Source organism: Fulmarus glacialis, unplaced genomic scaffold, assembly GCF_000690835.1.
Source record: "Fulmarus glacialis isolate BGI_N327 unplaced genomic scaffold, ASM69083v1 scaffold16909, whole genome shotgun sequence".
Taxonomy (NCBI): domain Eukaryota; kingdom Metazoa; phylum Chordata; class Aves; order Procellariiformes; family Procellariidae; genus Fulmarus; species Fulmarus glacialis.
In genome coordinates, this window is record NW_009231580.1 from 25,197 (window position 1) to 50,927 (window position 25,731).

Sequence of the window (25,731 nt, forward strand, 5' to 3'; positions counted from 1 at the left end):
CTACCCTAGGTGAAAGTACAGTGCTTCAATACTTAACAAAATACATTTAGAGAGCAAACATTCCCCACCTGTGAAATACACCGTGAGTACAACAGATGGCTTTCTATCCATATTCACTTTCTGGAAAGTCATTTGACTGCTTTTGTTGCTGAGCTTCTAGAGAAACAGCTTTCCTTCTTAATTTCACTGAGTACAGTCTGAACTAGCTTTTTGTCAGTTCACTGCCTGGGTGAACTATAAATTTGCAAAGCACAATAACGTAGTCTCTATTTAGCAGGTCTTCACTGTAGCTCATGTTTGTTACGTTTTGACCTGTGTCTGTGAGCATACCTTTGGAAAAGTCATATTGTATTAAGGTTGACATGAAAGCAAAACATTACGTTCGAAAAAACCACTACTATCAACTTAATGGTTGAAGCTGTTTGAAAATTTTCAAGGAATCAATAACATTTCAGAAAAGTCATTTCTTCCATTCAAAGTTGTACTGAGTAAAATTTTACCCTGTCTTCCTGTCAAGCACTCTAGTGGACTCTGATCTATAAATGGCTATTTGAATGACCCTCATACAAAGCTCCTACTTGGACAGACCTTACAGTTTGGCATCTGCTGCATCGTTTGGAGAGAGGTTCTGGAAACATGACAAACTGAAGTTGGTGACAGCTCATTCTGGCAGAATATTCCAGCTTTTATTTGTTTTTTATTAGGAGTACAAGATCATTGGGATTAAACATAAGACTTTACAAGCACAAAAACCTTGCTTTGAAAAATGTATTGCAGATCTATATTCCAGATATTCCATAATGGGCATTATGGGTCATGAAGACTGAGACAAAATGAATTCTCTCTAATCCTACCATAAGCACAATGTTTTTGCCCTGGGATATTCATTTACTGAAGAAAGCCAAAGAAAAAGAAAAAAAAAGCAGTTTGTCCAGCACTTTAGATGGAAAGGTTGCTGTGGCTTTGACAAGCAGGATTTCATCCTGATTTGTTTTGATGCTGTCTTCTGGATCTCAGTCACAGCCCACTGCACAGCTGCCCACATTACACATGCCTCTAGGCCCAGTGTGGATACTCAAGGCAATCAAAGCAAGGATGGAACGAGCGTGGGCAGTTACTGGTCTCCTGTCCTTTCCTTCGCTTCTTCCAAAGATAGACACAGATACATTAGTGGCCAAGGGGACGCTGCTGTTACTGAGGGCGCGTGCTTTTTTTATCTCGTCTATCGTACAGTAGAGTAAATATTAGAGAGGAAAGAATATAAAGGTTTGGATAAAAGTTCATGAAGATCTGCCTGTGCTGGTGTTGTAGAGTAAGCTTTAAGTGTTACCTACTTGGAATTTACATTTTTTTCAGATAGAGGAGAGCTTGTACATCATACCATATTCTGAATTCTTTTGCCAGTTCAAACATACTGGATTTAACCTAAAAGTTCTGAATTTTAAATTCAATATATGTAATTTAATTTTTATTTTAAAAGCTGTTGGTCTCTCTTTTCCCTTCAGGCATACTCCATGGAAAGATGTTGAATGCTACATGCACTATTTTAACTTGCAACAGAAATCCTAAGCTGGAGTGGTACTGTTATTTGCTGATTCTGGTTTGCCTTTCCACTTTATTAACAGGATTTCTAGGCAATATACTTGCACTACAACATTATGTGTACTGCATGAAGACATGGACTACCAATACCATATTTCTCTTTAATTTGGCACTGTGTGACTTCACTTGGACTCTCATGGCACCATTTTCAGTATATCATAGTCTCCAGAAGTTAGCTGTCTTTTCCAGTCAAGCATTTTATCAGATCATAAGACTATTTTTTAGTATTAACATCTACGGAAGTGTCTATTTCCTGACACTCATCAGTTTTGACAGATATGTAGGTGCTGTCCATCCTATCACTTCATTAACATGGTGGGATAAAGGAAAGGCGGTGTTTTGTACCTTTGCGGTATGGATCTTCATAGTGATTGCATCAATGCCAGAGATCTACTACACAGTTGCAGCTGGAAGACAACAAGACATCACAGATTCCCTGGATGACACTGAAGGACCTTTACAATTTGCAGTGCCATTCACACTCTCCAAGATTGTGCTGAGATTCCTAATTCCAGTCACAGTCATCTTTACATGCTATATGTTGACTCTCAAAGCATTACTACAACTCAGTAAACGTCAGCAAAGAAGGAACAGACTTGTTAGACCTCTGTTACTGATTTCAGCTGCTATGATTGTATTTGCTGTTTCTTTCATACCTTATCATGTTATGAAGATGGTGATATTAATTTACAGAATTAACTGTCAACCACCCTGTGGGAAGATAAGCACATTAAGTGCCATTTATAAAGTCACAGAGATCATCTGCAGCATCAATAGTTGCCTTGACCCAATCATTTTTACGATAGCAAATAAGACATTCTATCAAAGAATTAGAAGTATAAAATGTCATCCCAAATGCCAGTGCTGCTGTTGTCTGACAGGAAGGGTAAGGGACATGACTCTGTCCCCAAGAACAATGACTTAAACACCAGTCTACAAAGAGATGCATCTCCCACTGCCCATTTGGCTTAGTATCAACAGACCCGTTTAAAATTTGGTCTCCTGTATTGTATAGCAGTCTCTTGAGTAAGCAAGAATAAACAGCAATGCAGAATAAAACTTAATCTGTACATCTACTAGAAAAGAAACACTAGCAACTCCTAGCTTTACAGAATTAGCATTTTAAATATTCTTGTCATAAATGTCCCTTAATTTATTGTGAAATAGCACTTCTTACCTGCAGGTACATGCGATATGGAAGGAACAATGAAGAAAAGTTCTAAGTAGCTACTTTAATTCTTGGCTAGAAAAATATAGTAAGATTAAGAGCACACAGTGTTGAGGAGCCTTCTCATAGTTTCTGTTGATTAATTTTTCATATGTTTGTAAATGCTGCTGTAATTGGACTGTGCAATTAGTAACAAACATGATGCTTACGGCTGAACTTCTCGAGCACTTGCAGAGAGGCTTTCTACAAGTACTTCATTTTAATGCTGCTTGCACTAGAGTTCCACCGACACTGCCAGTGGAACCTCATTAACCTGGGTAAGTGCAGCACATTTCTGAAAACAAACAAACAAACAAACAAACAAATAAAAAATAGTAAGATAAAATCCCTGAGGATAGCCAGAGCCACAGTGAATCTGCTCATGAAGCAAATGAGCATGGATTGAAGAGCTTTGTTAATTCTTCCCCCAGGCAGCAGGGGTTCCAAACCGACAGGCAGGGCACACTGGTGGTGTCCCCCAAACCCTGGACAATTACAGCTGTTTCTCATAACTGTTCTGCTTCAGGGGAGCATGTTGTTCTGCCATGAACTCTAAACTCACCAACAGGGAGAAGTGTGCATAAGAAATACAGAGGTGGCTGAGCTGCAAGAAGAGTAAGAGATGCTGCTACACAGGAGTGCTTCTTCTCCTGTTCATTCAGGGTCTTAGCATCACAGTTTCAGGACAGTTTAAGGTAATTAGTCTACAGTGCACTTTAATAATTAAAACAGCACAATGTATAGTCATCAAAGAACACCCACCTTCAAGAGTCGTTAAACATGTTTTCTCTCAACACATTGTATGGGCAAAATAATCATGTTCCATAATCAACCACCTGCTGACCTGCTCCCTTGCCAAGTCTCACACACTACCTTGTTAATTATAAAGCCCCATATACCAGTGAGCACATTAACTTTATTTTCAGAAGTTACTATGACAAAGTATTTTTTAATATACTTTGTACAGTGTCTTAATTCTTTAATTTCCATAGTTTTAATATCATTTTGTCCTCACGTGTCTCTATGTAAAAATAACTCTATTTTACATTGGTATTAAATCTCTCTTGTATATTTCAATTGTATTGAGTAAATGTATATGTATATATAATATCTAGAACAATGTTTTTTTTAATTGTCTGTAACTGTGACATGAAATGAAGAACCAGGTCCTGATAAACTGAAACACTTTTACATGTGTTCCAATGTACAAGCAATCTCACAGGATCTCGTAGCAAAATTGCATGCCTATATTCTGTTTAGGGGAGTTATGTACTCACCTCACTGTAAGTGCTGCTTTTTTCCTATGATGACTTCTTAATCCTTAATTTTCTCTTATTTTAAAGGAAAAATATTTACCTTTTTTTTATGCGTGAATTGTCTATTGGAAACATGACAGGGTTTTTAAAAATGCATTGGCTTCCTTAAGAAAGAGAGCTTGTTAATCCATGAATGGGCACCCATAGGCAATTACCTACTATAATATACACTTACATCTCAGACCGATACAGAAACAATGTCAATGCCATTTAGTGACAAAGGTGCTCTCGGCATGAAAAAGGATAGAACTGGAGAGATAAGTGTGAAGCTCTGGGCTAAATGAGTTTATTGCCCCCACTGGATTGCACCCAAGATTGTAAACAGTAAGTTATTTCAAAAATCAAACACTTGCCATTTTTATCTTTCAATTTATCTTTAAAGGTACAGATACACTGTTTCTTTCTCCTTTCTCCACCTCGGTATTGCTTTTCAGCAAGTTAATTTGTCTGTGTTCGGGCTGGGTAAAATTCAACATGAAATCAAAATATGCTTTTCTGGACACAAAATTAAACATAAAAACTCACTGCAGTCCTGGGCTAGAAAAAATAACTTCACATCTCTGGGGAGCAGAGATTCTCAGGTTTTACCTGCCTGGACTTCTAATATGTGAGCTTTTTCAGGAGAGGAAACAATGACTTAGACCAGCAACTTCTCTAAATTTTGTAGTGATTTTTAATAGCAAAACAGTTGTTTTTCTGTTCAGACAGATCATTTTATTCTCACTGCATAATACCTCCTATATACATGTTAATGTTACTGTTACATATTAAGCAAGTATCATTAGAATGGTCTTTTGTTGTTAATGAGGAAAGAAGCATTCAGTTCAGAAGAAACTGTGAAAAACATTATCAAAGTCACTTCTTGATTTTGGAAAAAATTGGAATTGTTTCCTCTTGAAGTGCTGCCTTTATAACATCTATAAATACAGCCTGTGCTCACAAGTACCCAAAGTTGGCAAGAATAAAATTTCAAATTTCAATTAAAGGCTGGACTGAAAGCCTCTACTGAGCTCAAGACAAATGAAATAATTTAAAAGCTTCACAGATAACCCTTCCACAACTCATATGCAATGTCTTCTGCAAGCAGCATTAATGTGGATTGCAAAGATTCTCAAGCAAAGTCTAGGGTCTCTCTGCCTGTGTTTCAGCATGTAAAAAGAAAAACTAAGACAACAGTAGGGAAATGCTTTAAAGTCAATGTGAGAGTCTGACTCAAAAAAAAGCTAGGGAGAAATTTCATTCTGGTCAGGAAATCAGAACATAAAATGCATTTAACGGAACAAGAATGACCTTTATATTCTTCTCAGTGTGACTGAACTATGCAGTATACTCACATAGAAAGATGCAAAATGAGATGCTTTTTATTTTCTGTCAGCATCACCCTACCAAAGAGCCACATGGTCCAGGGCACACATGATGGAGCAATGCCAGCAACTGCCATCATGGGCCTGGGAGAGTATCGAGGAGCGCTTACTGCGCTGTGCCAGTGACTAGGGGGAAGCAAACAAGCAGGGACCTGCTTTTCCAGGGGAGAATCCAGATCTCAGCCGACTCGGAAGATAAAAATTGCCATGAAATACTATGTATCATCAAGACGATACTGATTTCTGCTGTGTATCCTTTGATACTCCTTGACCCCCAAGAATATGAGCAAGAGATACAGGCAGCATGGATGGTAGCCCTGCTCTAAACTCTTTGCTGGGGACAAGCAGGAGCAAGATGGAGACTTATCCAGTTCACTTATGTAGGACTGAATAAGTTGGGTGTCCTAGCTAATCAGTTCACTGTTCTGGGCTCACCTGCAGAACAAGGGACAAACTGTTTGGACTCTGAAACCCTAGTTTTTCTGCATTGCTCCTTTTTGTGTCCCACTGAAAGAAAAAAATGGAATAAACTGCATTACAAAAGTAAATCTTTGCCTCCATGTCTGTTTCTGTAGGTGGATGCAGTCCTACATGGTCGACACAATCCTATAAAGGTCATTAATCTTCTATTAATAAAGTCATGTATTACAGAGGTCCCAGGTACTCGCACACATAAAAGAAAAAGGGGAAGGAAAAGCAAAGAAACCACCTTATGCTCCTGAAAAGATTATTCGCAACCAACCCCGAATAATGAAGAACAGAAGGGAAAAAGAAGACGGGGGCATTCCTACAAAAAGTATCTGTGTCACAGTGCCTCTGTCATCTGTTCTCCCGGCCTGGGCATCTCACACAACATGCCTTGTGCTGAGCTGAGTCTAAAGACACTGGGTAATCTTTCAAAATCATCTTCAGGACACAAAACTCATGAAAAATCCTTCCCACTCTTACCATCAGCTATTCATGTTCCTCATGATACTCAGCTGTGAATACACCCTAGTAGCTGACAAGGCTTCTAGACATTTGTTTGCCTGTTCATAAACGATTCTATAATCAATTAAACACACTTTTTAAAAGCGTTTTTGTTCAACTAGGCTGAACTAATGCTAATGTTGTCCTGACTGAAATCAAAAGGTTTTCTACAAAATAAGCGTTAAAAGGCACAAGACATCTGTTCGTATTTACTTGGTCATATTTTTATTTGGAAAGACATGCTTCTAAAATGTTTTGTTATAATACTCCCCAGATAGAATGACATAAACAAATAAAATTAAATAAGTTTATTCCATTTTGCTACAATAAGCGAACAATAATCTAAACAGCTAAGAGCCAAAGTCAACATCTACTATGACAAGTATGTTGCAATACTGGTTTCTCACAGATCTTTGTTTGGATTAAATCTGAGGACATGGTATCCAACTAAATGCCCAACTGTTACAATGAGTTTGAACACATTATTGAATGTTGTAATCATGTATTAACCTACAAAACTGACTGCAAGGTATGGGTAGCTTTCATGTACCGTATCTAGATCCTGAGATATTACAGTGGTGGACACCTTTGTAATATACTAGATGAATACAAAATAGACCACAGCCTGGAAGATTTGACTGTTTATGTATGTGCTCAGCTGTGGTCAGAGAAACAACTTTCTCATTTACTACTGTAAATTCAGCATTGTTTTGTAAGCAAATATTGTTAAAAACCTCTAAGTTGAAGAGGTAAATTTTGCTACAAATGTCCCAAAGCTGCTTTCTGGGGAAAGCCGTCTTTATGCATCCACTGTTCTCCCTTTGTCTTTGTAATACTTTTATCTCACAGACAAACTACCTGAAATTTTCACATTTATTAAGATATGAACTTATCTTTTTTAAATAAAAATGTTTAAATGTTCCTGAAAGTTTGGTCTTCTCTTCAATATACATAAATGAATGTATTCTGATATCAAAGTTCTTCTTTTCCACGCCTCAGAAACACCTCACTTGGCAAAAAGCTATGACAAACAGTACCACAAGGCAGTTAAAATACCTCACTTTTGTACGCTGCTTTCATCAGTGGAAGCCAAAGCTCTTTAGGCAGAAGAAAAAATATGCCTAGACTGATTCTACAGAGAGGAACCATGGCAGAGCAGGTAATGTGGCTAAGTCCACCCATCCGCCTCGCAGGGAAACGTAGCTTCTCTGCCTCTGTCGTAGAGAAACGTCTGAATCTCAGGGCTGCCACGTCTCCCCGCGCTGTGCCTGGAGCCCGCAGCCAGAGGAGACGGGACGTACTGGCCCCCGTGCAGGGACCTACCACCTCTATAACCCCCAAGCTCTCTTTTCAGGCCTTCTCCCGCTTACCAGCTCTCAGTCCCTTCCTCTTCACATGACTCAGCACGGATGAGGCTTCCTCCAGCTGGGGAAGGTGAACCTTAATCACTGAGCACTGCAGTTCTCAGCTTTTGCAGTCTAAGGTAAAATGCTGCCTCATGTCACAAAACGTACATATTCAAGGTCTCAGCTACTGACCTAGCTAGAAAAGCGATGTCCTCGCAAAGTACATCGTGTGCTAGGGCAACGGGACCCTAGGATCTCCGGTTTCCCACCAGTTCAGCCAAGGCCGGTCAGAAGATTGACATCAGTAGCCAGACGTCTTTCCACCAGGCTTCTTGTGCGGCCTGTCTTACCTGATTTGGGTGGTTTCAAGGGCCTGGCGTGAACTAGAAACCGCAGGTGAGTAAATGCAAGTGAAACATATAGCACTCTGCCTTCCTCTAAAATGCCACAGTCTTTAAAGACTGCTTGCTATTGCCCTAAGAAAAAAGAACAGAAATACAAATGTTCATAAGAATGCACATTCATCTTTTAACAACAAAAACAAGAACAGGAAAATGGACTTTTGCTGCTGCAAGGAAAGGGACGACATTTTCTTTTCCTCAGTGGATTACCCAAAGGCAACGGAGAGCAGGGTGGTATAATGGTCAGTGCCATCTGCTGTACCGAACATTGCAGGGGATTCATAAAGGCACCACATCTCCCTCTTTGCTTTACATTAATGTCATTACTATTACCTAGATGCAATACCTCAAGCTGCTTTTGTGAAAAAGCTGTAAAATGCAGATAATACAGGAAGACTTAAAGCTATGCCAGAATTACAGTGTGTAGGCAGGCCTGATTCAGAATTTTTCTGCATCTGTTAATTTCCATTATACAGATTTAACATATAATTTTAATTATAGACTTTACTCTTACTGATGTTATTACTTCAGGCTTAGACAATTGTGCTGATGCAGTTAAAAGGAAACCTGTAAAAATAGATATTGATTTCCTATAAAGTTTTAGAACATTTTTTAGTTGGGAAGCAACTTAAAAACCTGCGTTAGCAATAGAAAATGCTAACAACGCATTTGTTCTTGAGGTGCAGATTTTTTAATTCTATGTGACTGTATCCCAGGTTATAAAATGAATGTGATAAAAATTTTCCTCTCTTTAGATGCCTTTACTGCACAGCAAAAGAAAAGTTGGTTAGAGCGCATGTGAGTATTAATTATAGTTTTGCACTCTTTATTCTTTAAGAATTTTTAGCATGTTTAAGAAACCTGCTTTTTTTTAACTGCCAGACCTATAAAAGTAATTTAATGATCCTCCTCCTTTTTCTCATTTTAGAGCTACAATGTTTCATCATCTTATCTATAGTGCCTAATAGAAACTACATTTTCCTTTTTTGAACTCATTGGAATCCAAATTTCACAGTAGGTAAAAGAAACATAGCAGTATTTGTATCCCATATAACGCTGATGTTGAACTTTGAAGGGCAGTGCTGTAATCTCTGTTTTTCAACACCAGTTCAGTGATATTCTGTAATGACTTGTCAAAATAATTATTTCAATTTTTTATCCAAACTGTTCGTTCTTTTCTCCTGAAACTGCACTGAAACTGATTCGCAAGCTTATTTTTAACAGTAAATGGAGTTCCTTACTATCTATCTATCACACAGCCTTTTTAAATAAACATTTATAAAGCATTTTTTGAGTCAGAAAACAAAGCAGATTTCATCCTCATCCATCTAGGACCATCTACAGTTTACAAATGGTCATTGCAGTAAGTGGTCCAAAACGCAGTATTATGGCGCAGTAAATTACAAACTTGATTTTAATATAAACATATAAAAATATAAACATATTTTAATATGTTTATATGTAAATAGTTTGATATGTTTAAATAATATATTTGAATAATAGCAAATATGCATAATAAACCTTTAGCGTGATTTGAATGAGCAATGCCCCTTTCTATCAAACACATTCAGTGGAGGTCGACAGAAAACAGCCACCCACAAGTAACCCTAGTGCTGAACTGGAACTCAAAAGAGATTTAGATTTGACCACAAGCTTTGCCAGAGATTTTCTACGGGACTGAGGCAAACAACGCTGTCTCTGGGACTCAATGGGGGAATGTAAGGGTCACTACTAAGCGTGCATGCTGAGCAAAGACTGGCAGAGACCATGAGAAAAAAAGAGATTTACATTTTCTTGAGGCAAAAAAGTAGTCACTTGGTCAGTCAAATACAGGAGAGAGCAGCTGCTCTAACAAAAAGAATTTGTGTATCAAAGGAAGTGAAACAATGCTCAATTTAAAAAAAAAAACGAGCTAGACTCCCTCCTGGTCAAGAACAGAGTATACTATTTTTTGTCTAGACCCCCTCAGCAAATGAGAGCTCCCATCCAGGAGGTTCCCTCTCTCCAGTTCTAATTGGAGGTGTAAAGCATGCAGAAAAAAAAGAAACCCTGACCAGTGACAGCTTTCTGATTTAATTTCAGTATGTAAAGATTAAGCATGGGTCTTGTTTTATTTCTTGTCTTCAATAAATATTTGCCACTATGCTGTCTGTTTTGGTCACTGTGACTAAATCTCACAAACAGGAACCCCAGGGGTTACAGAGCGTGTTTGCGTTTCAAATGCACAAGACAAGTTCAGAATTGATGTTGTGGGACCAAGAGAAAGTATATTCCAATGACAACGAAGATGGCTCTCTAGCCTACAATGAAATACAGGGGCACGCACTTTAGATCTGAGAGTTTTCAGACTTGGTGAAAACTACTGTTTCATAAGCTATATAATTCCCAACTAGCAGCTGTATATGTGTCCAGACAGACACTTCTCTGAGCACCAAAAAGGGATAAAATCAGCTAATCAAGCCTTACATCAATATTAGTAAGTGCTGCAAGCAGCATAGATCTTACTGGAGGGAAGTTGATTATTATTCTACTAGACTCAAAACAGCCTAAGGGTTAGGCAGTCGTACTTCTAACAAGTGACTGCATGGCACTTCCAATATTTTGCAGACTTTTATGCCCACTGTTACAGAAGTACTAGACAAAGCCCCAACTCCATTAACTTTGCCCCAAGTTCCCAGTTGTCTTACCACCCCTTTGCCCTCCTACCATGGGATAGAGGATGCAAAAATATTAGTTATTTCAACAAATCTATTTCATAACGGCACACCCCAAACAAGTGATATGGAATAAGCTTTCACTGGTTAAAACGTTTGCAAGACCTATTTCAACTTTGGCCTGAAGTTTCCAGATGCTGAAAAAGTTCTTCAGGAAAAAAGGTCAAGTTCTCTACTTTGATAACACAGGATTATGTTTACAGAATTAAAAAGTGGAACTAAAGTTATGTCTTTTTTTAACGACCTGCAAATTGAACTTTATATATTTGACATTTTTTCACAAAGTTGCAATATTCAAAGGAACCCAGTGAAAATCTGAGTATGAATATCTGTTTCATACAGATAGCTTCCACTAATGCACAAAACAAACCTCCTGCAATGACATAATATTAAGCATTGCTCATTAATCCTAATTTGGCTTTCTAGAAATAGCACATTATTCATTTTTATTATGTACACTATGTAATGGTGTCCAAAAAGGATTATTTACTACATACAAACTGAAAGAGTAGAAATCCACAGTATCAGCTAAACCACCATATCCACTGTATTTAGCAGTAACTTTGGAAAAATTTAATTTTAAATCATTTGATTTAAATCACTTTGCAAAAGCAAGTAACCATGGCAAATACTATACTGAGAAATACATCTTTACTAGAAATAAACTGGATGAAGAAACTGTGTTAACAATCAGTGAAACTTTGGGCAAATGAACAGTTCCATAGAAAATTTCCTTTGGAGCTAAATCAGATATATAATGAAACGAAATTTTCATTACTAAAAAAAGCCAAAGGGTGGGTATGTTCCACAGTAGAACACATGAAAATACTACTTAATGGTAAGTGTATAAAAAGCTAGTAAGCTAGTAGGTTGGCGGCGGAGTGCTGTAATTGAAAAATGTTGTATTTTTTTCAAATATATGCTTTCCCTTCTCAGGTTTGTTTTTTCCTTTGTTTTTAAATGAATTATCAATTTAATCACAGAAATATTCATTACTATTCTTCATCTAGCATATTTATGTCTCCTTATTTAGAGAAAATAACTGTTTAATTAGCTGCCATATTCATTCAATACCACTAGAAGGTGCTCCTCTGTTGAAAGATGATTATTTCTGTCTGAATTGCTTCTCAAAGCTAATTGTTCTCTGATAATTGTGGTTCTGACCAGTTGTTTACACAGACTGTAATTGCAACAACCACGCCTGTTACACAACAGCAGGACCTTATATGCCATAACCATTACCATAGCATGAGAATAACAGATCTGTTATCACTCGTTTTCTTGATAAAGCCGAATTCCAGCTGAGCAGTTAGTTTTGCTGGAAGGTGAGGCGTGGAAACCGTGGTGGAGTTGATGCATTTTAAAGAGCCACAGTTTCTGTAGGGTTAGGAAAAAAACATTCCTGGAGTAACTTAGGGCATCCCTAGAGAGATGTTTGCATGCTTGTCTGAAGTCTGAAGGCAAAAGGAGAGTCCAACATAAAAAAAAGCTGTAAGACAACCATACAAACGTAACTGGTGATCTACACCAATTCCACACCAACAGTATCAGGACATCAAACCGCATCTGGAAATCTAAGGATCAATAATTTATATTTCATACACAACCTTATATGAGCCTCAACCAAGTTAAGATTTAGTTTGACATGTAGAAAGGCATTCTGATAACCTCTGGGTACACACAGATTGCCTCGGTAAGCTCTTCACATATACAATAAAAACCTTAACTGAGAGGTGAAGTAATTGCAGTTTTTCTAATAAAAAACTTCAGCCTGTGCAATGTCTGAAGAGTTTTAAGTTTTATGTCATCTGAGATTGGGTAAGATTTTTGTGAGAATGGGGAAAGAAAAGGGGAAATGAGGATGGGCTGATGGGCTAAGGTGAGATTCTGACTCTTTTAGCTGTAAACCTTGGACGAAGTCTGAAATTGACCACTAAGGAATGCAATGCCTGGGCATACTTTGAGAGCCAGGATTTCATGAGCTTTTTTAGCTTAGACAACAGTCACTAGAAAGGTCAACAGTCACTAGAAAAAGCCAGAGATGGTAAAGGAAGAAAGTCACCATGCAGTTCAAACAGTTTAAACCATTAAAAACTAAGGTCAGCTCCCAGGGAGAAGCTTCCTGCTGGTGAGGAGACATGCACATGGCCTTTCCCAAATTTCACTATCACAAGGGAAGCCAGCGCAGTATAATCTTCCACTGGAGCACTTTGCAGAGCCTGTTGCAAGCAGCAAATACAGGCTACTCAAATAGAGTTTGATTCACCAGACAGGTCTGAATGATGAAAATTGAAATAATCAAAGGAGAAAGGTGCTGGTGAACTGTTCGGGAAGAAAGCCTTTTTCATCCACCTCTCTATTAATATGGCAAAAGGCTGTTCCCTGGGAAATCTGATACTACTACAGAAAAACATTCCAGCTCTAAAGGTGCATCTGCCCAACTTTTAGATGGAAAATAATTTATACAGTTCAGGATCTAAGAGAAAGAGAAATAATAAAGACATGTCAATGATGCAGCTTTCGGGTCCAGAATGCTTTATGTGCAGCATCTTAATTTTCAAACAGCCAAAAAAGAGCTCTCCATCTTGAGATGCTCGTGTCTTAACAAGAAACAGGCACAGCAAACAGTATATGGCACTTGTTTCCTTGAAGTTATGGGGCACTTTCTCAGTTTTGCTGCTGAACATTTCCAGCTCTTTCAGAGGAAGATTCTTTCCCTCTCAGAGTAAGGAATTCAAACCTCTTCAATAGAGTCAAAAATGTCTTCACTCACTTTGAAGTAGTAGTTATTTTAGGAATAACTTGTTAGACTACATTCGATACATCTTGTATGTATTGAAAAATAACCATAAATTTTGTCTTGAGGCATTTACAATGGTCACAAAATATCCACTGAGACTCCTTGAGAGGTCTAGTTATAAAGGGGTTCAATTTCAAATAATATGAATTATTCAGTCACAAAACAAATAGCGCCTTTCATAGTGCCAAAGACACCTAAGTGACACTGACATACTTAGGAATACACATGCTCTTCCATCTTCTATCTTTGAAGAACTCCATCTTTCCATAAGACGGCACACCAAGGAAATGGCTAGAACAGGCTTAACCTGCTTCTCGACGTGTGAGACGGCTTTATGGCATGCCTCTTGAGGGATAAGGTTTGTAACTAGAAAAATGAAAAAGAGGGATTGAATATATACTTACATTGAACATACCTCAATGTAAGTAACATGAGAATTCCTACTCTCGATTTTTGTCTTGTAATGTAATTATATCAGGTGTCAATCTGATTTCCAGGGCACTACCCACAGGAGAAGGTGAGTGAAGAGCCTGTGCTCTGCAGCAAATGGGGTAACTGTTCCAGGGAAAAGTCTTGCCTGGAGTAGCTGATCAAGAACTCCACAGAAGCTCCACATAAAATATCAGGTTTTAGTTTCTTCTTCACTTCCTATACCTCACGAAATTCCAACACATTACACTGCCAAGAGTGAATTAAGATCCATATTTTTGTCACATCTATGACCACAGATTAGCAAGAGAGCTAGGATATTTGTGGGTTTTTGTTAATTAAAGCTGAGATCTCTCAAATTTTAGGCCTTCTTCTCTTTCTCTCAAGTAAACTAAAATTAAATATTTTTGCTGCTGTGACTCTCTAGGAACATTTTCCTAGATCCCATCTTATCTCTTTATGCTCTCTCTGCTATAATATCTGATTTTCATTATTTGTTTAGCATGTTTGCCTTTGAATCTTGTACAGATTTAGTTTCTTCTTTGCTTCAGTATTAAATGAAAGTGTTCTTCTTAGTAGACACACATTGCATCAGTGTCCCAGAAATAGAAAACATTACTTAGCATGTGCATAAGTGAGCCCACAAAGCCCTAAGCAGCTGTCCACTTTAAAAGATCATACCCCAGTGCTGCAGGTGAAAGATGAATTCAAGGCAATTTAAAAGACAGGACGACCTCGGCAGAATATTCTGCCTCTTTTCAACTGACAGTTTGTTTTTAAATTTTCAGTTTCTCTGGACTTCAGACAAATGACCAAAACCAACAAGTTTCCCAGTATCTTAACAGAAGTAGGAGGATGAAGGACTCGGTAAATTTGGGGGTTTATGAGTACATGTGAAAATTTGAGAAGGACTTGCTTCTTTTAACAGCTAGGCAGGAACAAAGACTACTGCTAACTACTACCTTTATTATTTGTCTTCAGAATGATTGTCAAAGGCATCTAAAAATAGACATATTTTTGTTTGAATTCTGAACAAACTATTGGAGGCTGAGAAACTGTTCTGGGAGTTATCAGTACAGTCTTTCCTATTCCTATACTTTATGTTAGCATACGCAGTGGGCTACTGGCAGATACTGAGCCGGAAGCATCACTGGTTTAATCCACAAAGTTTGTAATGTTCTCAAGTCTTATTAGTCATAAAAATAAATAAGTGATAATCACATCTAAATCAGCTACTTTGCCATAACTTATTCAATGGTCAATTTGCATGCAAACGATCCTAATTTTTACTATTCTAGGTAATTAAGTGATAGATGCATAAGAGAAAGGAAAAGGCAGAAGTCACTGTGTTAGAAGTGGAACACGCAGATAAGGCAATGTGGAAAACATGAAAACATGATCGTTGCCTGCAATTTTTAACTCATCTTAATAAATGATTTTGCTCCAGCTTTGGTTATGTAATCTCAGAAATCTTAAATTCATGCTTTGCTAAGCTTAAGGGAAAACATGACTTTAAACATTTTAAATGTTTTTGGACATTTATATCAAAAAGGAAAACACTCAATATTTTTCTAATTACCATTGTCATCATTAAAATACCATCAGCGTCTTTACTTGAAAATTTCAAAAGAGTCTTGCTCCCAAACACCTATGTAGTCATCTGCTGTTATGCTGTGCTGCAGAGATTGGGCGGCTGCATAACTACCCAAAGTGGAAGTCAGTTCTAATGAGGCCTTCATAATGGCACCAAGGAACGATAACATGCTGGTGTTTGGGCAATAACAAGTGAGGGCTATTTATGGATTAAATGTCAAAGCATTCCTAAATGGTAGTTATGTAATATATGGTGGAATTGACTCTGTTTAGGACTAAAATGCAGCTGTCTCAGTGAAACATGGTAGATAGGTAAGAATTTCTCACCTTACTTAGAAAACAAAGGAAATTATAATGCTTTATCTGAACCAAGCTTTGAGAATATTTGGATGAAAAGTCCTTTGTTTGTAAAAGCTTCACAAGATCATTGCTTCTTACAATGAGTTACTCAACATGTACTGTTCTTGCCTCAGTTCACCTTGCCCTGAGGCTCTGCTGCTACCTCTACCCAGACGCCCAGTCTGCCCCTGGGAGACTCCTCTCCCACCTGGAGGCACCAGGGAGAGCGTGAATCCTCAAAGCAGAAAAGTCTCTGCTGTTCCTGCCGGGGGGGGACGGCATACTGCCCCTTCTGATGAAGAGAGAAAAAAGAAAGCAGAAAACTGTTTGCCAGGGTCTGAAACGAGGTTATGTGCCTCGTCTGTCTCAAGAATCACATTTAGCAATACTGTTCCCTACCTGCCTCATAGGCAACAACTACTGATCCCTCCTCCTCAAAAGTCACTCTGGCTAGTTGGTACGTTTACAAATTTTTTAATTTTGCCATATACAAAATATCTTTAAGAAATGTACAAACCACACTTACTATTTGCTAAATAGTTCTTAAATTCTGAGAACATATTCAAAGTTTTTTAAAGCCCAGAATGTTGGGTTTTTTTCATTTGGGATTTTTTTTTAAAAAAAAGGAAATATATAACTTCATAAAGCAGTCACTTGGTCTGATCTGGAGTCCCAGCAGGATCACACAAAGAAAAATGTCTGGTACCTGAAGGACTTTCATGCCACTCTGACAGCCCAAGGGGATCTTTGAAAGAGCACAGCATGACCATGGAGATGATGTTCTCCTTGGGGCTCTCCATTGGGCACACGGCAAGGTGATGGTCCACACTAACACCCTCTCCATCTCCTTGCTGTATGGAATAAGAAAAGAAGAAATTTGCCCCTGCACTAAGTTGCACCTGCACTATGCCCATCAGACTGCTCCTGCTAGGAATAAACTCACTTCTATTTCTGGAAATTGAGGAACGGAGACATATTATTCCTGTAAGTGGCAGGCATCATTCCAAACTCACTCCCAGCCTCAAATGGAAAGAAAAATCTGAAAGTCACGTCAAAAAGATCAAAACACAGAGTTGACACATCATTATTAAGTAGCAATGAACTTATTTTTAGTTTTCAGTCACTGGATGCTAAATATTCTCTAGAGCCTTCCCGTTACGGATAATCTGACACATGTAGCTCTTCTCGTAGTCTCATGCGGCTGCTTGGGGAATGGGAGATGAGGCTCCAGTAGAATCAAAGCTTTCACTGAAGAGAGAATAATCTTTTTGTAGGTACTACCTGTACCTCTCCAATTAAACTCTATAACTTATTACCCAGAGGTGATACGGTATCAGACTGATTCCACAACTAATGCTAAGAGCAGACGACAGCAGTCTTCTCATTGAACCTGAAGAGAGGAAGCAATAAGATGTTATGGCTCTTCTAAAAATACAAGAGTAAAAGAAGAAATTAGGAGGTCACTTTTTATTTATATTTCAAAGGTCACTTGTGGTCTCCCTCATGAACGATGTAAAGTTTATTTTAAACTGACATCTTAATTACTGGCAACACGCCAGAGCTGGAATCTGATGAGCCTGCACTCATTCAGTGGCTGGCTGCAAGTTCTCCCTTTTAATGTTTTTTTTCTGTTGAGGATTCTGGCTCTCAAAAATGCTTGCTCACAGTCATTTGTGCGTTATTATTAGCAAACTGTTAGATTGGCCCCTTGGCACACATTTTGTAGGACCAAAATAATCTTATTGTATTGCTTCAACATTTTATTGGAAACAAAAGAGGTGAATTGACTGTGAAGCAACAACAGCAGACCTTGAATGCCTTCAACAGCATTAACTTGATCATTGTTATTGAAATTCATACTGAACAGGCTCTGGAAGACAGTGGTTTTTTACCAGCTATCACATTAGTTGCTTTCTACTAGGCTGAAGTCATCAATGGAAAAGAAAAACCTGGATCAAAGTTGCTGGGTCTCAAGTGACAGATCTTATTGTAATGTAAGATACAGAGCTGACAACAGAAAAGAATATGCTTTATCAATCAGGTTAGAATTTGATGCAAGTATTGCCATACACCCATCACTTGTTCCTACAGATGGTGGCACAACTGTTCATATAACTACGATCAAACAAGAACGGGAAACAATCTGGCTGAAAAACAACCATGCAAAAATCTTATCATGCCTCTTTTTTTTTTTTTTTGCAAAACAGATCACATTTGGTTCATTAGGTATTGCACAAGCACCACTATGAAAGTGATATGCCACAGCAATACTAGCAGCAATACCACAGCCCAGATTTTACACTAACATGACCCCTAATACATCAGGATACTAATTAATCATATATGAAATATTGTACGAATTTATCCTATGTCTGTTAACCGCCTAACAGATTCACTTTTCTTATGTAGTGCACTATCATCCTGACTAAATCCCATTCTGCCTAATTTCCTCTTGCAATCTGCATAAATTTATTGCTTCAGTTGATACACACTTTAACTTTCAGTATAAAAACAGACACTGAAGAGTCTGTTTATAATAGGTTTGCAATATCTTTTAGAGCCTTCCAGATAAGATGTTTGACAAAAAGAGAGTAATACTTTCAGACAACAGGTCCTCAGTGGGTGTTTTTTTTTAAACTGTCTATCATGAAATTGCTCCCAGCATGACACAACTGTCCATTAAAAAATTTGCAAAATTAGTGTGTACCCACTGCTCAGTGCAATTCCTATAATGACTGCTTTATTTATTTACTCCAGTGAGTATGAAGCTGATTATCATTTAATTCTAAACAAACTGCATACTGTGAACATTTGTAAGAGAGCAACCCATTAAATTCAACATTTATTCAACTGCTCTGATCTGCTTGCAGTATTATGATTCCTCTATTTTAAGAAATATGTCTTTAATGCTATATATCTTGTTTTCCATAATTTGTTATAACTTATTAAGTATTTAGTTTCCATCCACATCATTTAGAAAGGAACTTACAAATATAAATCCAGGCACACTCATTGGCAATTGAATAAAATCCAGGCTCTCTAATCACAGGCTTTTAATCAGATTTTAATACATCTTTATAATCACTTAGAATCAGAAAAATGGGTAGGTAGACACATGCACGTTTTGTAGTAAGTATGTTTTTAAAAACTGATGTATCTAATATGCAGCTTAAGCTAAGGATTATTACACAGGAAAACAGTCAAAGCAAAAATGCTAGACTGAGAAAATTAAGATATTATTTTTCCAAGTATATTGCCCATTTATCCATACTGTTAAAAGTCTATTCAAATGAAAGATGATTTTAAATTTACGTGATAGATCATATTTATATACATTGATGCAAAATGCACAGCCTGAACTTTGGGCCAAAAAACCCCCCACTGAACTCAGAATTTGGGCCTGAGGTTGGAGTACAGAACTGCAACTGTGCATCCACTGAGAAGGTGCTGATTAAAACATACACTTTCTACACACTAAATACCGTGTTATTTTCCAGACAGTGCCTCAGAGCCATATGAAAAACATGCAAGAGCTTATTCAGGAATTTCTTTTAAGTCGGGATTTAAGATTTGAATGCATTTTTTGAATGCATAGTGTCATCGAATGGAGTCAGTTTGTAAGCTCTTTCTGCTTTTAATAAAGCAGAAAATAAATTAAGAAATATCCAAGTAAGTGCAAAGAAGATACCACTTTTCCCTGCCTCAAGTAACTCTCTCATGCAGAACAAAAAATAACAGGGATATATATCTTTATATATTTTTTATTTCCCCAAACTTCCAATATTCATCTATGACCTTTCATTTTCCATTGCAAAATAAAAAGCATGGCAGAACACAATAACTAACCAAATAGAAGATATGCTTAGTGATGAATCAAAAGAATATAACAGCAAAAGGTAATTTTAAAATTCCATTTGTTCTAACCATATGCCACAAAGATATAAAGAATGTACTAGATAAAGGCTGTTTTCCTTGGAAATATTTATCACGGGAGATGTTTATCAAATGCATTAAGTTATTTCTTGACTGAAGAGCAAGAAATGTAATTGTTTTCTAATCTTGTTTTAAGTCATGAGCAGTGTCTTGAAGACACTGAAGAGGGGACTATTGTTCAAAGGTTGTAATGAATATTATCGACAGAAAACATCGCACCACGTTCTCTAGTAGAGATCTCCACTTCTCAACAATATAGTTTACCTACTCCCTTATCTCTATAAACTCAGAGAGATGAAGCCTAAATGGTGTTTCCAGCACTTCTCCTTCCACTTTTAGAAACATAACATGCTTGAACTTAATTCTATTGTTTTTATAGTTCATGACAGTCATGCCTATCAGACAGTGTCTGTCACAGATGGTAAACTGTATTACGACATAGTTCTAGCTACACTATTTCTCTAGTTCATATCCAAACTCAGCAGCAAGAAATACCGAAGACAAGGGACGAAAGAGCAGGAAGGGCATAGAGAAAGGAAATCCCTTCCACTCCTCTTTATCTAAAGTGAGATGTGCAGACTAATCCTTCTCAATTTCAATTTGCAGCATACACCGTGAGCCAAGATCTGACAGGGGAAGATTGACTGGTGCTATTTGGTTTCCTGACTGCAGGAAGTTATACACAGGCCACAAGAAACAACCAGTCACAATTTTCTCTACAAACAGAATTTAGCAGAGAAATATAAATAAATGAAAAAGGATTAAAAAACAGAATGGTTCCAAACAATTATACATGAAAAAAAAAAGGATTAAATAGGAAAAAAGGACAGAATCAGCAACCACTTGAAAAGATAGACTAGGGAAATTAAAAACAACCTAGGCGTGAATTCATAAAGTGCTTGATGCCAGAAGATCCAGAGGGCATATTCAATGAGGATCTCAATAAAATGAGGGATTTCTAGGCAGTGAAGACATTAAAATAGTGGCAAATAACTGGCAGTAAAGATTTCAGCATAGGCTGTACAAATCTTCTGGAGACCCAGAGATAAACTCAAGCTGTAAACCCACATCATCATCTCATCAATGTGATCGCTATCCACACTAGCTAGTTTACAGCTAGCATGGCCACATCAATCAGCAATACAGTCACACAGACTGCCATCTGCTCACAGTGTATCACAAGCAACAGCATATTTCCACTGACACACTGTGTGGGTGCAGTCCCGCAGCACTCAAGCCAACACAAGGCAGGGCTGCCGTGGCCCCCGGCTATCTTGGCTGCACAGTCCTTGGCTGTTGCATTGGCATTGGCACTCAAGCGATCGCATCAGTTCAAGGAGCTGCTGTAGACAACAGCAGAAGCAACTGGTTTTCCATGGGATCAGCTGCCTGAGCTGGCTCGCTGCTCCATTACATCAACAGCAGCGGTGGCTCCAGAGAGACACCAAAACGATGTGGCTGGGGTTAGGGGGGTGGGACTGTAGCAGATCTACATTGGCTCAAATTGGCATGAAACTCAACATGCAGCAACTAGCCTCAGATCAGATTGTATCTACATCCTTACCGTTCACCCAGACCCTAACTGTAAAAATCCATAAGCCAGCACTGCCATCATGGGTAGGAATCTCTTGCCTGTTAGTTTCCTCCCAGTGCTGATCCCTTCTTTGTGCTGTCACAAACATCGGTATTATCAGAGACATGATCCTCACAGAAGTAAAAGATGGGTACTGCTAATGTGGTTAAGTTCCCTATCCTGTTTCACTGAACAACTGCACAAAAGCACAAAGCAGCAGACACTGAAGGCTGGGCATACCTTCTCCTTTTGGCAGTAATGCTGATTCAAGCTATTTTTAAATTTAAGTTAAGCTATGTCCTATCTATGTTATACACTTACAAATCCAGAAGGAATTATTATAATAACCTACCTACATAGAAGGCAGAGAACTACTCTGTAGTCAGACTAGAACATATTCCCAAGAAGAAAAATTCACAGGTCTTGATGAAGCTGCATCCTATAACAACTTGTTCCACTGATTGTCTAGCCTTTCAGGTCAAAAAAAAAAAAAGTGCTGGCTATTTGCCACTTCCAAGCACTGGACCTTGCAATACATTTGCTGGACTGAAGGTTCTGTCCTTCAAGTCAAATTTGAGCAAGTCACCCTCTAATCTTTCCTTTATCCTCTCAATCCTCTCACTGTAGGGCTTATTTTCCAATTTTATCATCAGTTTCATTACTTTTCCCTAATCTTCTCCAATTTAACAAAATCATTCCTCAATTGTGGAAGCCAGAATGGAAAACATTTTTGTGACAGTGCTTGGTCCAGAGCCCAGGAATTAAGGTAAAATGTCCTCTTTATGGGGACATTTTACATTTATCATTACATTAAGGTAAAATGTCCACCAAATAGCCATCAAGATGCTCAACTATTTTTCAAAATAAGTGCTTCAAGAGAAGTCTGTATTAAGAGAAATCTCTTAATGTGGCTTTGCTTGTTCATTCCTTGACATAACAGCTTTACATTTGATTTATTGAAACAATAGTGGCTCTCTTTCTATCTTAATAGAACGAGACAGACTAAGGAAATGGCCTATCACTCATGTGCTTCGAGGTGTTCCAGTAACCATCCATCCTGCATCCTACCAGTATAAGAATATAGGACTAGTCCATCTAGACCAGCAATGACACAACTAGAACCAGATGTTTCAAAGAATGGTGCAGCTGGCAGGAATGAAGTAATCTTTTCCATGATTTCTACTTATCTCTAAAACTTAGAGACGCCTTGAGCCCTCAGATGCAACATTTTCTACATTTACTACATGACTCAGTTAAGGCAATGGTAGATATTTTTGTATCTCTATCTGTCTATATATTTACATCTAAGTTCTCAGTCTCAGAATTTAATCCAGGGTCATTCCATTCCTTTCCGTCAGTCCATGTGCAGTAAGTTCCCCAGTTTAGTCACACCTTGTGTACGAAAGCATTTACTGTTGTGTTTTTTTCCATTTCCTACCTTTCCATTTCACTGACTCGCTCTTGTATTAAGAGACAGAAGGGTCCTGCTTCTCTAGAATTCCTGTTTTCATGTTGGAGCTCTTCAGCACAGCTCTGCTAATACTAACAACAGCCTCACTTATGTGACCTTTGACAAGACATGTAGTGTCGCTGCCCCAAGGAACAATGCCTTTTCTGCAAATTGCTGAGAAAATTATATAATAAGATTTAAAAATTGGTCTGAAGATGCAAAGGAGTGTTTTTATAATACTGAAAATCACTGACCTCTCAAGTATTTAAAACATGTCAGCTTTCACTATTTTTAGCCTTTTTTGACTGAAATCATTGTGAATTATGCTCACATAAGTAGACATGGCATTAATTTCCATGATCATGTAAGCTTTGATGTACTGAGTTCTATACAGCTCTAAACAGTTGACGTGATTAATAGCAAAGCTTACAAAACTGCAATGAGTAGAAAGCTAAACAGAGAAGTCAGAAAGCCATTATCAGGAAGTCAGTAGGTGCATCATGTAACTTACCAAACAGGCGCTGATGGAAGAGAAATTTCCCAGCTATCAGTCCTGTGAGAATGGCAAGCAGCCACAGAAACACCTTCAAAAATCTCCAGCCTCCTCCTTCAGGGTATTTATTTGTTACAAAGGAGAAACAATTACCAACAACAATAACATTGGCTTCTGTCTGACTGTGAGATACTGGATCCTCAGCAAATATTAAGAAGTTAAAGAAGATCACTAAGTAAGCCACAACTAAGCGAGACCACGGGTGCTGGAAGTAGTAGCGGAAGTCTTTATCCATCCTCAGATACTGCAGAACTGTTCTTTGCCTGTATGTAAAGACACAAATGCACAATGTTATATATACCCAGAATTCTCAGAGCTTAGGAGATACCTGCACCTTACAAAAATCAAATCACTGTAACCTTGTCATCAGTAATTTTTAACACTTCAGACTCAACTAGCAATGAAAGTTTCAATCAAAAAATACTGTTAGATCCAGGTAGAGAAAACCTGAAACTTCTGCCCGTTCCAATGTAAAAACAACAAACATATATACATTATAGCACAGGATAGCAAACATTTCTATACTATCTCTTTAAAATTACATCTCCATAATGGGGCATGAAAATACAGCATGTAAGAACATGACAGGCTACATGAAACTCAGAGTGCCTTTCCAGCCACATTCCAAAAAATACAACACAGATTTCACAAATGTTCATGTTAAGCCTAAATTGAATCTTTCTCCTTACAGGAGAAAGATGGAAGAAGACCGTAAGTCCACTCAGGTCTTCTACTGCCTCATCACCTGGAAGCTTACATGCGTATAACCCAGCAACATCAGAAACTTGTGTTTATATGAAGGAATAACATAATGGAAAAGTTGCTAGAATTAATCCTTGCAGGTCAGGCAAGTCTGTGGAAATCTTCAGGGAGTACACCTATAATTAAGCATATTTTCAAAACCGGAAAATAAGAGCGCCCTGAGCACAGACTGTTTTGTACGAATACAAAAATTGTATTTTGAAACTTGCCTACTTATGAAGTACTGCTATGGAAAAATGCAACTGAGCATGGTTAACGTTTCAGTTGTTTGCCATTTGATTTCTTTTTCTTTTGTTCACAACAAATTAGTTGTTTCATCCTGTTGAACCACTTTGTATGCACAAAGATACGAGGCCTTTGTGTTGTGGAACACCGCAATTATTCAAGGGAGACAAGAGTGTAGGAAGAAAAGAAGAAAAAAAAAAGAGTATCTAATAATATTGCTTGTTTATTACAGCACGATCCCTGAAAGATAGAGTGTACTTAATTGAACAGTACAGATTTTTGCAAATGTCATACGCCCTGCAGGAAAAAAAACCCCAAATCCAAATAGCAGCAAAAGACCTAAAAAACCCAATCAATTACTCATCCCTTCTCGGACTTCTGACTAAGTATCACTTTGCAAACTTACAAACGGCTTGAATTACAATGTCTCCCTTTAGGTAGTCCCTTCAAAATTATTTAACTCCATAATCCAATATGTATTTGTAAAATTACAAGGAATCCTGTACCAATTAAATAAAAGGATAAAAGAACCTCTCAGCAGATTCAGACAAAGCGTTCAGTAAATGATAAAAATTAATACCGTCCCATTATGCATAAATTACATATGAAAAAGAAAAAAAAAAACATTAGAGGAATAAAAAGTTGGCACAAGGAAGTGTCAGCTCCTTGGAAAACTTTACGAATAAAGTGATTTAAAGCAAGGGTCATTGGCCCAGCAGCCTAAGAAAATACCACTTCGGGGAGATTAAACTGCCTTTAGAGCCATAAGAATGCCCACTGCTATTTTATGTTCTCCTTTCTTCCTGTTAATGCGAAGAAAAGTTTTGGTATTTCCATATGTGTATGAACCATCTTAAAGCCCGAATGGGGCTGGAGATAAACAACTATATGTCCTGACATTTTTGGCAGCTGCCGGATACCCAAGAGTTATTCGACACCCAGCTGAAGAGGCAGCCTCCTAGGAAGCGTTTTATAGCATAAGAAGCCAATATTTGAAATAGCAGCCGTGCTAAATCGCTAATAAAAAGCCTGCTTTTGACTACCTCAACGCCAAAAATGAGGGTGCCGAGAAAGCCGCGCACCAGACGCCCATCGCAACCTGTTAAAATGACCCATTTCCCCCCGCCCCCGGCGCAGACCTGGGGACCCGCGGCC

General features: G+C 38.0%; 1 protein-coding gene across 1 annotated transcript in view; it reads right to left on the reverse strand.

The window, feature by feature from the left end:
- The window catches only part of LOC104081773 (transmembrane protein 117-like), a gene marked incomplete at its 3' end in the record, with an annotated part of 31,628 nt that extends 7,804 nt beyond the window's left edge, over positions 1–23,824 (reverse strand). Inside the window, exon 1 of the mRNA XM_009584636.1 lies at positions 23,548–23,824. Coding sequence (XP_009582931.1) covers positions 23,548–23,824 — 277 coding nt within the window. The remainder of the gene's footprint in view (positions 1–23,547) is intronic.
- Between the last annotated feature and the right edge of the window lie 1,907 nt (positions 23,825–25,731).